The following is a 16,561-nucleotide window of genomic DNA, read 5'->3' on the forward strand; positions in this document are numbered from 1 at the left end:
CAATTCCTGATCTCAGCTCGGGTCTTGATCTCAGGGTGGTGAGCTCAAGTCCAAGTCCCACCTCAGGCTCCACACTGGGTATGGAGCCTACTTGAAAACAAAAACAAAAATTTCCCAAAACTGTTTTTTATTGCCAAAAGCAAAAGGGTGACTGGGTGAACAGACCCTAGGAGCCAGAGTGCCTGGGGGCTCTTTGTTGCAGTGTCATGTGCGCCAATGTGGGCGAAAGCCCTGCAGCGGGGCCGCCCACCCCACAGCCTCTTCCTCAGCTCAGGTAGCTGGAGCACTTGCTGGTGGCCAAGACGTCCACAGCCCAAAGTAGAAGTGACAATGTGACAAATGTCCAAATGCTGGGATGGCGTGGGATTAGAACTGCAACTAAATAATCACGTTCAGCCAAAGTGGAGTCTCACCACCACCTCCACCACTCGCACCCCCAACTCCCAATTCCTTAAATTTATCGATAAAGAAAAATCAAAAGTTCCTCTTCATCAAATTTTAAAAATTACATAGCCTCTAAATGTTTCTTCTTTGCCCAGAATTCATACACAAACCCAGAGAATTAAACTAATAAGGTATGAGTTTTGAAAATTCCTGACTAATCATTTCAAAGATTTTTTCTAAGCTCTGAATCATTACACACATGTCAAGAGAGAGAGAAAGAGAGCGCTAAATTAACATCACAATAGCAATGAAATTAATTAATAATAAATGAACAAACTAGGAAACCTGTTTCTTGGGGGTTTTTTATTTCCACAGGAGAAAAGCGAACACTAATAAGAAACATAAAATATCTTGAATAAATCCATGAAATCCCTTAAGTAAAAAAGCAAAATAAAAAGAACAAGAACCACAAAATTCTTGAGCACCACTTTATAGTCCAAAATGGGGAAAGATAAAAAGAGAAGATGAAAATGGAAATTTGGTGGAGAAAAAAAGACAGGAAAAGAGAGAAAAGCTGAAGGAAGGGGAAATAGCAAAGCTGGATGGCAGACCCACAGAAAAACGCAGCATGCCAGGAGAAAACAGAGGGGAGCTCAAAGACAGGTGTGTTTTGAGGTTTATGCTTCCCTTTGGATTTTAGGGAATTATCAAAGTTACCTACTGCACTTTGAAAAGTTGGTTGTTTCAGCAGAGTTCATGGCTTTTCACACTTAACAGCTACAGCTGCCATTATAAATAGAATAATCAGACTAGGAAAACATCATCAGACCAGCTGCAGTGACCACAGCCCCAGCCAGAGGCAAACCAGCAAAACGGCAAGACTCCCGGGGCTGGAGTCCCTTCTGGAAGCTAAAAAGAGGAAGTCTGAGAACAGATCATAATTCTGGGAAAAATACAAGTCCCTAAACCATGAGAAATCTGTCACGTTATCTTTACAACTCATCAAAATTTTCACTTAATCCCTGAAGGAATGAGCATTCCATTTAAAAATCAATGAAAAATCAACTGAAATGTAGGTTTCCCTTCCAACAATAACCCCAGAGAAACAGCTGATGGACTCCAGTTTGGGACTTGCCGCTCGGGACTGAAAACCATTTCTTAAGAGAATCTGAGAGAGAATATTTGACAAATCCAGACACGCTGCACACACGAATCCCAGAGCAAAGACACTCCATGACAAAAGCGAGCACTCACAACTTCCGATTTGCCCTGAGAAATCACCAGTTTAAGAAAAATAATAATGATAATCATCACAGCTTCACTAGGCTTTGGCTCAAATGTCACCTCTAGGCAAAATTGCTTCTCTGGCTCTCCTAGCACCCAGAGAATGGAGAATACTGCACTTTCATTTTGCAAATATTTAATAAGCACTTACTCTCTGCAAGGCTGTTACCATTAAAGTGAATTATTGCTCACAGACTTGAGCTCCTTGAAGGTCAAACTCTAGGATATGACTATTAAAATGCACTTTGCATTTAAAGCATCTTAACTAAAACCAGTGACATATACAGTAAAAGCAAAGCCTATTACTCTCCCAGGCCTCTCTGGCTTTTTCTCTCATTTTACAAATGCGCACAAAGGTCAAAGTACCACCACCCTCTCTGCACTCCAAAACAAAAACCAACACTCAGTACAGGCAAGCAAAGCCCACCCCACCACTCCCCACGGAGCATGAACCTCTCTCAGCATTACCCACTGTGGGGACTCAGTACCAGCCAGTATCTCCTCCTTCTGCCCCTTCCACTTGGCCTCTCCACAGCCGTTCAAAGTAGAACTCCCTGTGGCTTAACTTGCACCTTCCTCTCCCGGCCCTGAAAGATTCACATCCAAGTTCTGCTTACATTTTACCCCACTTTTCTTCCTGGGCCATCTCAGCAACTTAACAGCTTCCCGTAGCACATGTCTCCCCAACCTCGATATCCTGCCCCGCTCCTCTTAGAGATCCGTATCTCCCTCCCCAGCCCATCCACAAAATCGTCCCAGGAGACCTGGGTAGTGGTTTTTGAAACACACACAGTCGCGGACACTCTTCCCACCAAAATTGGAGTCTCACCACCACCTCCACCACTCGCACCCCCAACTCCCCCACTACCCCCTCCGTGAATACGGGCTGGCCTTAGCTACAGAAGGGGAAGGAAGTGTCGCCCGAGGTCATAAAAAGCCATGCAGCTTCTGCCTGCCTCTCTGTAAGGAGTCACACCTTGGGGCCCTTGGGCTGCACACCAGAAGGCTGGGCATCCAAAGGCTGCCCGCTGTCTGGTCTACGGCACAGTCTCCAGCAAGAAAGGAATACTCAAAACAGGCAAGCGAATAACCATCATCAGACAGACCCTTATTGGCTTTTATTGTGGAGACCATGAAGACGGAGACAGGTGCCGAGGAGCCCCAACTGCTTAGGTCTTCCCAGTACAACGGCCCCTCACAGGAGTGAGTACGCCTTCATGATCCCGTCTCATACCTCAGGTTGCCCTGGCTGAGGCTGAGCAGAGACAAGCTGTCCGCACCAAGCCCTGCCCAAATGACAGATCTAGGACCATAATAAAGGCTGTTATTTTAAACCACTGGGTTTTAACATGGTTTGTAATGCAGCTCCAGGCAACTGGAAAGACCTCAAATGTGACATACCCCAAACTAAATTCATTCTCTCCCTCCCTGCAACTGCTCTTCTTTCTAGACTTTCTATCCCAGGTCCTTTTCCATGCGATCTGAAAGCCCCTCTCTATTCTTCTCTACCCCCAGATCCCCTCCACCCCTGACATCTGACACACAGCCGTCTCTCAGGAATCCAGCACCCTCACCTCTGGTGTGAAAATTAATAAAAGGAAACATCCCTAAAATGGAAGGATGGGCAGGGGGAGCTCTCTTGCCCTATCCTCTCTCTCTCTCTCTTTTAAGATTTTATTTATTTGTGAGAGAGAGCACAAGCGGGGTTGGGGGGCCAGGAGGAGAGGGAGAAGCAGACTCCCCACTGAGCAGGGAGCCCAATGTGCGACTCAATCCCAGAAGACTGGGATCATGACCTGAGCCAAAGGCAGACGCTTAACTGACTGAGCCACCCAGGCCTCCCGCCCTACCACTCTTGGAGTCAACTGCACACCCAACAGTTAGAGACAGGACCCTGCATACAGATACTATTTTACTATCCCAGCAGGAAGAGGAAGGCTTCCTTCTGCAGCCCCCCCAACCCCCCACGGGCCTGGCCAATGAGAGACGTCCCAGCTGAGCCAGTGGAAAGCCAGTTTAATAGAACACCCGGTTTAGGGGTGCATCGGTGGCGCAGTCTGTTGAGCGTCGGACTCTTGGCTCAGCTCAGATCATGGTCTCAGGGCGGTGGGACCGAGCATGGAACAGGACTCTGTGTTCAGGGCAGAGTCTGTCTGATTGTCTTTCCCCTCCCTTTCCCTCTGATTCTCCCCCTGCTCCCACCTGCTCTCTCGCTTGCTCTCTCTAAAACAAATAAATTTTTTTTTCACAGTAACTCCCAGTTTACTCCAATAGAATTTTTGTTTATGACAGTATTCTCAGCTTCCCACTTCTACAAGAGTATTCCTCTCCTCTGTTTGGTGGACTTCCCAATGGTTTTGCCACAGTTTACCTGTACTGGGTTGCAATTCTCTCTGTTATTTCCAAATAAACCCCTTCTGCTGGTAAAATAACTGACAGTCTTATTTCTTAAAGCTAACACCAGCTAGGAATATAGTAACACCCTTTACCTGGTTTGCTAGTACTTTCTATTCAATGCCAAATTAATATTCAAAAGCTGAACTCCCACGCACCTAACCACCTACTAATCACCTACAGAACACAGTCCTGATTCCTGATCCTGGCACTCAGGACTGCTCACACCCCCACCTGCCCCAAATCTGAGTGACAACCCAAGATTCTGGATCCAGGGAATTTCTGAGGATTCACAAACACCTTTTTGCCCTTTCATGCCACAGCACCTTTGCCCATGTTGACTCTCCTCCGTAAATTCCCTTCTTCATCCTTCTTTCTCTCACTGCTTACAAAGAACCCTGCTTAACCTTCAAGTCCAAGTTCAAAGGTTACAGTCCAAGTTCAAAAGTTACGTACTTTGAGAATCTTTTTTTTTTTCCTAAGATTTTATTTATTTATTTGACACAAAGAGAGCGATCACAAGCAGGCAGAGAAGCAGGCAGAGAGAGAGGGAAGCAGGCTCCCCACTGAGTAGAGAGACTCATGCGGGGCTCCATCCCAGGACCCTGAGACCATGACCTGAGCCGAAGGCAGAGGCTTAACCCAGGTGCCCCGGGGATCTTTTCTGATGACCCAACCGGAATTGCTCACTTCCTCCTCCATGGATTATACAACACCCCCTTATAACACCCACTTCACTAAAGGGACCTAGTTCTCTTGTCTGTTTCTCTGTTCTAGCCCATAAGCCTGAGCACAGGCATCCTACCATGTTTGCCCCTAAATAAATTAAATGTTTGCTCTGAACCGGAAACCACAAACTGAGCCTTTTATGGAAATACCAAATATTCAATTTCAGAATCAATGCTATTCAGCACAAGAGCTAGTCACAGATTTTAACTTAATTTTCTCTGATATCTGGAGTATTATCAGCATCCAGAAGGTATAGTGACTTATCCAGCATCTCATTCTCCACAAAAGGAGGACACCAAATTTTGAACCCAGATATAAACTTCAAGTCCAGCACTCTTTGCCCTAAAAATTTACAATCAGTGCCTCTGCATAAGGACAGACACACAGCCATATTCTGGCAAAGATACATCCCCTCAGTGCCCCCATTCTGTGGCTGAGCCCAGACCAGGGTGCTCTTCTGAACCACACCTTTGAAAGGAGAAAGGAGACTGCATGTAACTTTTAGGTGGTATCATATGCTGTGTAAAGACATGTATTTTATAGCGGAATATCCCAAATTTAAAACCCAGATATGTCTGTATCGAGCTGTTTGCCCCTGGAAAAGTTCTTCTTCTATCCCTTTACACCTGTTTCTTCCTGTGTAAAGCAGTGATATTAAGAGCACTGCTCACGGGTTTCTTATGAAGGTATCAGAAAAATGCATTTAGAACATAACCTGGCATATAAAATATACTCAGCAAACACTATCACTGGTATTAGGAGGAGCAGGAGGAGTATTTTTAAAAATGATGCAGTAAAAACCCCAGCTGGAAAACTCAGGTAATTATAATGCAGGGCTGAAGCTGTGTCCCTTCAGATTCCACTTTTATTTTAATTAGTTGGGGGGGGGGATTCTAAGAAGTATGAAGTACCCGTGGGACTTTAAACTGGTTAACAAATGTAGCTTCAATTTTTCTGGGGCTCCTGGTGTTTCTCTTAGAGACAAGAGATATGGGACAAAGTTTTTACGACACTCACCACACGACACTCATGACACTCATCTGGCACAATGTACAGGGAAGACACGATCACTCAGTTTCTGTTTCCTCATTAATAACAGATCACCCACCAGCTTTACAAGACTCAAAAGAAAATTAGTAAGAGTTTTGCAAAAGCCAGCTGATGGTATCACCATCATTACCAATATCATTCTGAGTTCTAATTAAAGTGATATACCAAAAGTGATATATTCACTTGACACCAACAAAATGATAGGTTGGTCTTCCTTCTGCTAAGTGCCCCAATGGCCAAAATGTTTGCATTTTTCTCTCTTTGCAGAATTCTCATCTGCTTAAACTAGTAGCATGTACTTTCCACCACTGTCAACATGGATCCCTTACCCTTCTCAACTGTATTCAAAGAGAACTTCTAAAATGTATTGAGACCATCCATGCCTCCTAAAGTCAGGACACATTTAAGCTTTGGTAGAACAACAGAGGAAATGTATTTATGGAAGTATTTATTGAGCACTACATTCGGCATGCTTTAGAGAACAGAAATGTAACCCTCACTGTCTCTTCCTCTATCTGTATATGTCTACACACACAGTCAACATAATACTTCAGAAATAAAGTACCAATTTAGCTTCTCTTTACAGATTTTCAGTGATTTTTATATAAAACTACAAACATATTTTTTTTTAGATTTTTATTTTATTTTATTTATTTATTTGACACAGAGAGAGAGAGAGATCACAAGTAGGCAGAGAGCGAGGCGGAGAGATGGGGAAGCAGGATCCCCACTGAGCAGAGAGTCCAAAGCGGGGCTCCATCCCAGCACCCTGACATCACGACCTGAGCTGAACTGAAGGCAGAGACTCAACCCAGGCGCCCCAAACCACAAGCATATTTTGAACATATATTCTTGTCTCCCTACCAAACCATTATCCTTCCCTAATCCTAATCCCATCTGACTCTATCTATGCTAGAAATCCTTCCAATTAATTATGTATAACAGGACAAATATTTATGGAGTGCCTGCAACATACAGTTGACTGAGTGCTAGGAATACATAGTTAAGAACATTCTTCTGTTCTAGTGATACCTTATTTCTAGTCAAGTACAGATCCCAGTGGGTTGGATAAGCTACTATCTTTATACCTATACCCCATTGATTGAACCATCTGTTCCTTTTCATACCACAATGCCTCCAACAAAGCTTAGAATACAATGGGTGAAGTTTGATCCCAACAGTAAACTCCCAATCCAAAACTTTATCAAGATCACAGTCTATTTATATATATATATATATATATATTTTTTTTTAAACTGACATTTATCTTTGCACAGCTGTAACACGAAATACACCATGCCTATAAGCTGAGGCATGTAAATTAACAGTCCTGCCTAAAACCCCTATTTTTAGTACTGATTACAAAGTGTCATAAGAGAGAAGACTTAAAGACACAGAGAAGGAAGAACTGAAAGCTACTCAGAGCCATGCAAATTACTCCAAAAAAATGTCACCTAGAAAATATTTGCTCTTAATACTGTATTTTGTTAGTAAAAACATTATAAAGGTCCGACATAACCAAAATGAAAATAAAAACAGGAAAAATAAATATGTGCCACAAAACACAAAGATTTAGTAAGAACATGAGGCAGGGATGATGAGAAGGCCCAAAACACACTAAGATCCCAAGTGTAAAAGGTGAGCAAGTAACAATCTCAAGCAGGGAAGAAAAATGGCTAATAACATATAGAGCTTCTCTAGTAAATGGAGAAATTTTAAACAAAAAGAGACGGCATTTTCCCCTGTAAAGTACATAATACTTTTTTTGTTAAGGTAATGACATCGGTCTAGCAAACAAAACAACCAAGAGTGAAAAGACAACCTACTGAATGGGAGAAAATATGTGCAAACCACTTAACTTATAGGGGCTTGGTATCATAATATATAAAGAACTCCTACAACTTAACAACAATAACAAAAATAAATAATCCAATCAAAAAATGGGCAAAGGACTTCAACAGTTTCTCTAGAGAAGACATACAGATGACCAAGAAGCATATAAAAAGAAATTCTATATCACTCATCATCTGGGAAGTGCATATCAAAACAGCTATCAAAACATATCAAAACAATCAGCTATCACCTCACACCCATCAGGATAGCTCCTATCAACATAAATAAATAAAATAAGGGGCACCTGGATGGCTCAGTTGTTATGCATCTGCCTTCAGCTCAGGTCATGATCCCAAGAGTCCTGGGATGGGGAGCCTTACATCGGGCTCCCTGCTCAGCAGGGGGGCCTACTTCTCCCTCTCCCATTCCCCCTGCTTGTATTCCCTTTCTCACCGTCTCTCTCTCTCTCTCTGTGTGTCAAATAAATAAATAAAATCTTTAAAAATAATAATAATAATAATAGGGACGCCTGGGTGGCTCAGTTGGTTGGACAACTGCCTTCAGCTCAGGTCATGATCCCGGAGTCCCGGGATCCAGTCCCGCATCGGGCTCCCAGCTCCATGGGGAGTCTGCTTCTCTCTCTGACCTTTTCCTCACTCATGCTCTCTCTCACTGTCTCTCTCTCAAATAAATAAATAAAATCTTTAAAAAAAATGATAATAATAATAATAAATAAAATTTAAAAAAAGAATAACAAGTGTTGCTGAGGATGCAGAGAAATAAGAACCCTTTCAACCTCCCTCATGCATTTTTTGCTTCCCTCCTCATGCCCTCCCTCTTCCCTTTAATTTTTTTAAAGATTTTATTTATTTATTTGACAGACAGAGATCACAAGTAGGCAGAGAGGCAGGCAGAGAGAGAGAGAGGAGGAAGCAGGCTCCCTGCCGAGCAGAGAGCCCGATGTGGGGCTCGATCCCAGGTCCCTGGGATCATGACCCAAGCCGAAGGCAAAGGCTTAACCCACTGAGCCACCCAGGCACCCCCTGCGTCCCTTTAAAAATAACTGTTGGTGGGGAGCACCTCGGTGGTTCAGTGAGTTGAGCAACCAACTCTTGGTTTCTGCTCGTGTCAGGATCTAAGGGTTATGAGATAAAGCCTTGCATCAGCTCCCTGCAGGGTGTGGAACCTGCTTAAGATTTTGTCTCTCTCTCTCCTGCTCTGCCCCTCCCACTCCTTCCTGAAAGAAAAAAGAGAAGGAAGGAAGGAAGAGAGGAGGGTGGGAGGGAAGGAGGAAGGGAGAGAAACGGGGGATGGGAATGGGGACAGAGAGAAGAGAGGGAGAAAAGCTATGCCAACAGGATTTCTGTTGAATTTTCATCCAGACAATCTGATTCTAATGTTCATTTGGAAATGGAATCTGGCAAAAATAGCTAGGAAAAAATCTAACAATAAAAAGAAAAATAGAGGGATGCCTGCCTGGCTCAGTTGGAGGAGCATGTGACTCCAGATCTCAGGGTCATGAGTTCAAGCTCCTTGATGGGCACGGGACCTACTTAAAAAAAGAAAGACAGAGTAAAGGGGAGACCAGCCCTTCTGGGTATTTTTACATATTATGAAGCTATAACAACTTAGTTTAGTTGCTGGGAATGCAGAGATGGATCAACGGAAAAGAAAAGAAAACAGAAATTTAGTGTATGAGAACAGTAGTATTTCAAATCAATACAGGAATAATCCATTTTTCAGTGAGTGGTATTGGGCAGCTAAGTAGCCAATGGTGGGCAGGGCTAAGATTCATACCTCACACTTTTTATCAAAATAAACTCCAAATGGATGAAAGATTTAAATGTAAAAAATAAAACCATAAAAACAGAAACTCAAAGTGAGGATGGCATTTCTACGAATGATTCAAAAGCTAGAAGCTAAAAATGCAAACAGCCATCAATTAGTATTTCCACTTGGAAAAAAAATCACTATCAAGTCAAAAGAGTAAAAGACAAAGGAAGAAAAAATACATTAGCAATTCATACCGTGGAGAAAGGGTTACATAATGCAATCGAGGGGGAAAAAAGAACAAAACAGAAATTGGGCAAAGTATATGATCGGACATTTCACAGAAAAATGAAATCTAGATCTCACACTTACCAAACCACCTTCATATTAAAATATATATAATAAAACATATGCTAAGAAACCCCTCTTTCCATATAGGATAAGCAGAGAAGAAAAAGTGTGACAACACCCAGGCCCAATGATGGAGGGTAGCAGATGCCCACACACTGCTGGTGGGTAGGACTGGCACCACTTCTACGGAGCACGATTTCGCACTATCCAAACTGAACAGTCACATTCTTCTAAGAATCCTTCCTACAGACATACTGGCACATTTATCGGATGACTTGCATACAAATTGATTTGCAGCAGATTTGTTTTAAAAGCAACATTATCAGGGGAAAACTAATTGGCCATCAATAGGGAACAAGTCAAACATCACCTATTATGATACATAACATGGTACACATGCAGACAGCCATTAAAAAAAGAAGCAGCTCTATGTAACACTATGCTGAATAATCTCTAGGACATACACTGTATTTAAGTGGAGGAAGTCAGGTGCTAAAGGATTTGTGTGCTACAGTTTATATAATACAGCCATACACATATATATTCAAGTAAGTGTATGGATACCTACATGCGGAGAATCTCTGGGAGGAAAGAGAAGAACCTGCTAAAATGGCGCATTGCTATCCAAGGGAAATAGCCCCCCCCCACCCCCGCCCCGAGAGACAGGAATGGGAGGAAAATTTAGATTTTGCAACCTTTTAGTCAGTTTCAATTTTGAGCAAACGCCTTATTTACCTGGTCACAGTAGTGAAAAAGGAGTTACAAGGGACGCCTGCCTGGTTGGGTTGAAGAGCATGCCACTCTTGATCTTGTGAGTTCCCATGTGGGGTGTAGAGATCACTTAAGTAAATAAAATAAAAACTTTTAAATTTTTTTTTCATATAAAATGAAATATTCAATAAGAGATTATTTTGCAACTTGTGTAAAAGGATAGACAGAAGGGCGCCTGGGTGGCTCAGTCATCAAGCATCTACCTTTGGCTCAGGTCATGATCCCAGAGTGCAGGGATGGAGGCCCACATGGGGCTCCCTGCTCAGCAGGAAAAATGCTTCTCCCTCTCCCACTCCCCCGCTGTGTTCCCCCTTTCTCGCGGGCCCTGTCAAATAAATAAATAAAATATATATTTTTTTAAGATTTTATTTATTTGACAGAGAGAGAGAGAGAGAGAGACAGTTAGAGTCAATACAAACAAGGGTAGTGGGAGAGGGAGAAGCAGGCTTCCTGCTGAGCAGGGAACCCAAAGCGGGGCTCAATACCGAGAGACACCAGGATCACACGCCAAAGGCAAACACCTAACGACTGAGCCACCCAGGTGCCCCTAAATAAAATCTTAAAAAAAAAAAAAAAAAGAAAAGAAAAAAGTACACATAGATGTATGGATGGGTATAAAGCAGTTAATAATGATCTTTCACAGTAGGATTACAGGTGACTTTTTCTTTTTCTCTGTTTTCCAATTTCTCTAAAAGAGTCACAGCTTCCAAAAAGTATTTTTAATTTAAACATTTTTTTAACTTCACCCAAACATTAAATCATTTGATCCACTGGATATTTTTCTAATAAAAATGCATGGCTAAGATTATGGTTTCTGTACCAAATGCAAATAAAATTTGGGAGTCTCAGAAGAGAGACTTCACAACAGTCAACAATTAAAACAGAAATAATGAACCCCAAAGGAAAATAACATAATCTTAGCCTACAACAAAAGGATTAGAAACACATAAATTCAGGGTATTTTGCTGTTCTTTCTGGTTTCGAATAATGAGTACATCTGCTCTTATTGTGTGCATAGATTATTCTGTTTTGAGATCCTGCTAAAGATCACAACCCCTCCTACCACTCAGCTTGGGCCCTAGAGACCAGGCAAGCAACTGCATAAAAATAAATGCAGGAAGTGAATTCCAACAACAAACCCATTAGCACCATATGGATGGAAGCTGAGACTTGACCAAAGAAACCCAGAACTGGAGTGGGTCAAACCCTGAGATCTGCAAGCATACCCTCCATACGGTTATCCACTCATCTCTACATTTATTTTACTTTAAAGTAAGTGACATCTCACAGTTCTATTATTTTTGAAGGCATAACTACAGCGCTGAAATTACAGTGACATACCATTGTGTTACTTTTCCTGCAGCCTTCTCCTCTCCCAGTTTTTTGGCTGCAGTAGCCTTCCCTCTCTCCCTGAAAAAAAAAAAAAAAGTTTTGGGGTGTGTGTGTGTGTGTGTGTGCGTGCATGTGTGTGCGTGTGAGAGAGAGAGATGTGTGAATTCAAACACAGATAGAATGCACTAACGGGTAGGGTGATCACCACTTCAATATAGTGCTGAACTACAGGTTATTACTAACTTAAGACACAAATGAAATGTAAATATTTATTCAGCACCATAAAAGGAAGCCAGGGTTTTTTTTTCTTTTTTTACACAATGTACCCTCCAGTTAGCACGCTACTCTACACTTTCAAAGTAGAAGCACCACACACATTCAATGTGTTATGCTTAGTTTCTGGGTAGAAACTCTTAAGAGGCATAATGCAGATTATGGTGTGTTTTTATTTATTTATCTTTACTTTTTTAAGGCAGGTTTCAAATCAATTACCATGGACTAAGCTCTCAATAGAAGCAGAATATTGTGTACAAAGTCTGGATCAGGAGAAGGTGGGCAAAACAGAAGAATCCTAGCCAGAAACTAAAGAGCATTAGAACACATTATATAAAACAAGGAAAACCTTTCTCAAACTTTATAGCTCTGTTAAATAAAAAAGGGAGCAAAGGAAAGATTTTGACGACTTCACATATGTATGGAGATATTTTCAATTAAAAAAATGCAGTTAAGACAAGAGGTCGGGTATTTTATTTTACATCTAGAGTTGTATGGCTTTGTTGGTTTTTGTTTGGGGTTTTTTTTAGGGCACAGACAAATCCAACTCCATGCATACTAAAAAGTTAAAGAAATCTTAACATGTTCCTATGTGGCTTTAAGTACTTTACAAAAATCATAATTCAAGAGAGAATCAAAGAGTTTCATACACCTTCTTTCAGCCAGCATTATTTGATAATGGACACGCAGGTTTACAATCCCAATTCCTCTTCCTTTAAGCCAGAAGTTTCACTATGGATTCAATGAAGACTGAGCCATCACTCTGTTTATTCAAAGACCTCACCTATAAACTTACCCTCCCAGTCCAGCACAACCTTATTAACAACTTTCTCTGCCTAACCACGGAGTTCTGCTCCTTTAAAATACTAAGAGAAAAAAAGAACAGGAGTAAGTGGGAACCAAGGGAGAACATCAGAGGTTCCAACAGCCGGAAGGTGCTCTTGGTCACTTTTCCTTTCCATCTTTGGCAGTCCACAAACACTTCTTCTTCTTTTTTTTTTTTTTTAAGATTTTATTTATTTGGCAGAGAGAGCATGAATGACAGGGAAGAGGGAGAAGCAGGCTCCCCACTGGGCAGGGAGCCCGACTTGGGTCTCTATCACAGGACCCTGGAATCATGTCTGAGCAGAAGGCAGATGCTTAATAACTGAGCCACCCAAGTGCCTCTCCACAAACATCTCTGAGCACCTACTTTGTGCCATGGGAACAAAAAGGTGAATATGCAAAAGAGACAAGCACATGGAACCAGAAGTGTAAGGGAAGGCCACATGGTTGCAACACAGCAAAGCTGAGGGAGCCAGCTGACCTTCCTGAAGCAGGTGACTGACTCATCTTTCATTTTGAGCTGAGTTCTCAGACTCCCCACTTTAAGAGGATGGATTTCCCTTGCCCTCGAGGAATGACAATTAAAAACAAGAACTAACATGACTACCTGAGGAAAACATCTGAAAGTTAGAAACAGAAAGGCTCCTCTTATAAGCCAAAGAACTTATAAAATATGTCTTAAACACACACATGAAAAACTAGTCCTACAAAAACCACATAAGGTGTCATCAGCACAGAGGTACTAATGACTGTGATTCTCACCAGCCAAACTAAGAACACCAAATCTAATAAAATTAGTCGCTCCATTCACTTACTCAAACAGCTACTTAATCTGGTTTGACAAGTACCAAACACAGCTACTCTAAAAACACCATTACGTTCAATATGACAATGTAAGGCAGATACAAATACGCATGTTCACATGTTTGTCATCCCGGACACCCTCATTAAAAGACAGAATAATTCTGGCTTACATAGTGGCTCCTAGGCCTTCTCCTAACAATATACTTAAGATCTGAGATGAGCTTTCTGCCTCAAACACTTAAATATCTACCATGTTCAAATCACGATGTCACCCTACCATGGACAAAGATGAAATACATGCCTCTAACCTCAATAAGCTTAAATCTAAACAACATGGATGCATATAAAAAATATATAATGTGTTACTTATCGTACATATATACATATATAAGTTACATATTGTATATAATGTTTACAATATAGGCACTCATATGTTAAGTGTAAGATCAATCTGAGGGGTGGGGGGAAAGAATGGGCTGGAAGGTTCCAAAGATCCCTATAACTTACCAAAAGTAAAATACAAAATAATATATATGGAATATGGCTTCATTTACATAAAATGTATAAAGGTAAATGCAAAGAGTAATAAGCAAAAATGAAAACTGTTGCGTTTGAACTCAAAATATGAGCAATTCCTATGCCCACTTCTTAAAATTTACCTTAACATTGTTACCTTTTTTTTTTTTAAACCTTTATGTGTATCTTTCAAAAAGCGTGCCACGCGGGGCGCCTGGATGGCTCAGTACATTAAGCGTCAGCCTTTGACTCAGATCATGATCCCAGGGTCCTGGGATGAAGCCGGGAGCCTAGTCCAGCACAGGTCACCCTGCTCAGCAGGAATCTGCTTCTCCTGCTCCCCCGCCCCTCCCCCATCCTCGCTCTAGCGCGTGCCCCACCCCCCCAAATAAATAAAATCTTTTTAAAAAAAAATGAAAAGCGTGCCACGCATCTGTATTACAGTTACTGGGTTATTATCACAACGATGAAGCAACATTTAAATATTTAATATTTAAATCTTTAAGCCATGCCCTCCTGTTTACATCTCTCTTATACAATAATTCTAGTGGAGATAATTTCACTTAAGATCCTGTTCTCAGAAACAAATGCATCCAAGGCAGTAATGATGAGACTATGGGTTTCACCTTGATGAGTAAAAGACGCCCCTTACCATGAAAAGCTCCCTTCCCCCAAAATAAACCCATAACCACCAGGACATTTTTTAGGAACACCTCCCATATTACACGTATACGTCCAAAACCATCGCCATAGGCTCAGACGCCACCAAAGATCCTAACCACGTTACCTAGACGAGGGCAGAAAGTCTCAATATAGTGTGGGGGGCAGGGGGGGGAGTCATGTTCCCATCCTGAGCGGCGAAACGACCCACTGTCGTCAGTTCCTCAGTTTCCACCAGTTACAAGAGCTAGCTGCACAGTATTCCCGTCTCACCGCCTCCTACCCAAAGCGCATCACGGTCCGCAGCCCCGACTCCGCCAGCCTGGCCGGCCCTTTCGCCGCCACCCAGAACCTTCTTTCCTTCTCTCCCTCCCCACCCCCTGCTCGGTCTCTCCCCTAAGTCTCTCGGTCTGCATCTCTCTCCCCCTCTCGCATCCACACAGAGCCGCGCGCGCGCGCACTCGCGGCCCCATCAGCCCGCTCCGCCCGCCAGAGCCGCTCCCTGCGGCTGGGCCCCACCAGAATGCCGGAACCCGATCCGGAAGATGGAACTTGAAGAAGGCTCAGCTCGCGCTCTGGCGCCGGCTGGCGACGCCGTGCACCTGCTCCCGCGCCCAGCCGCGCGCCCTCCGGAGCCGCGCCCGCGCCCATCCCGGAGACGCCGCGCCCGCCGTCCCCGCGCCCTCACCTTGCTCGCCGCGGTCCATGTCTCCCGCCCGCCGCCTCGCGTCCTCTGCGCCTCCGCAACCGGCTGCCGGCCCCCCTCGGATCGCACGCTCGCCCGCTCGCCCGCTCGCCCGCCCGCCGCGCCGCGCTCCTCCTCGCCTCCGCCCGCGACTCCCGCGAAGTCCCCTCCCCCGGAGGCGTCGGGCGCGGCGGCGCCGCCCGCCCTAGGCGGGGAGCGCCTTCCCGGGGCGTCACCCAACCACCTGACCCGGCCGACCTGTGCGCTCGGCCACGTCGGCGCGGCGGGCGGTGCCCGGCTGGGAGGGCTGGGCCGGCCGGTTCGCCCCAGGAGGAACTCCGCCGCCGCGAGGGAGGAGCAGGGTGGCGAGGAGGTGGCAGCCACGGTGGAGGCGGCGTGCGGAGCGCTCGCCAACCCGCCCGGCGTTGGCGTCCCGCCCTCAAGTTATTTATAATATCAAAAGTTTCCTGGGAGGCAGCGAAGCTGCCCTTTCTCTGCCTCCGCGAGCCCCTGCTCCTGCGTACTTACCCAGTAGAAAACACCAGAAGGTTACTCAGAAATGCCAATGGCTCTTTGCTCCCTTAGAGACTTGCAGACTTCTGCTGCCAGAACAACATCCGCTGGTATCCTCAATAACCAGCGAAACAAGCAAAAAGGGGAAAATTACAAAGAATCTCTCTTTTCAGACAGTGCGGGTTTTTCGGAGACCAATTAGGAATGCGTTTTAAGGCTTCATAGTCACTGATCAACAGTGCGAAGATCCAGCAATAACACTTTTAATCATTGTCATCCGCGCTCTGTTTTCAAAGTGGTTTTTGCATTTACTCGTTTTCCATGATGCCACTTTGAGTATGTCGTTCTGAAGCGGTACGTCATCTCCATAGGCCATCTAGGTCTGCG

General features: G+C 43.7%; 1 protein-coding gene and 1 long non-coding RNA gene across 2 annotated transcripts in view; both read right to left on the minus strand.

The window, feature by feature from the left end:
• Nucleotides 1-15,908, minus strand: part of TPD52 (tumor protein D52) — a 102,525-nt gene extending 86,617 nt beyond the window's left edge. Inside the window, exon 1 of the mRNA XM_059394764.1 lies at nt 15,665-15,908. Coding sequence (XP_059250747.1) covers nt 15,665-15,683 — 19 coding nt within the window. The 5' untranslated portion in view covers nt 15,684-15,908. The remainder of the gene's footprint in view (nt 1-15,664) is intronic.
• LOC132014109 (uncharacterized) lies at nt 10,551-15,575 on the minus strand. Its single transcript, XR_009403214.1, has 3 exons — nt 15,496-15,575; nt 11,908-11,976; nt 10,551-10,635 (listed from the first exon to the last, which is right to left on the minus strand). It is a non-coding gene; the product is annotated as an uncharacterized LOC132014109 (long non-coding RNA).
• Nucleotides 15,909-16,561: the final 653 nt, after the last annotated feature.

The sequence above is a fragment of the Mustela nigripes genome, chromosome 3, assembly GCF_022355385.1.
Source record: "Mustela nigripes isolate SB6536 chromosome 3, MUSNIG.SB6536, whole genome shotgun sequence".
NCBI classification, from domain to species: Eukaryota; Metazoa; Chordata; class Mammalia; order Carnivora; family Mustelidae; genus Mustela; species Mustela nigripes.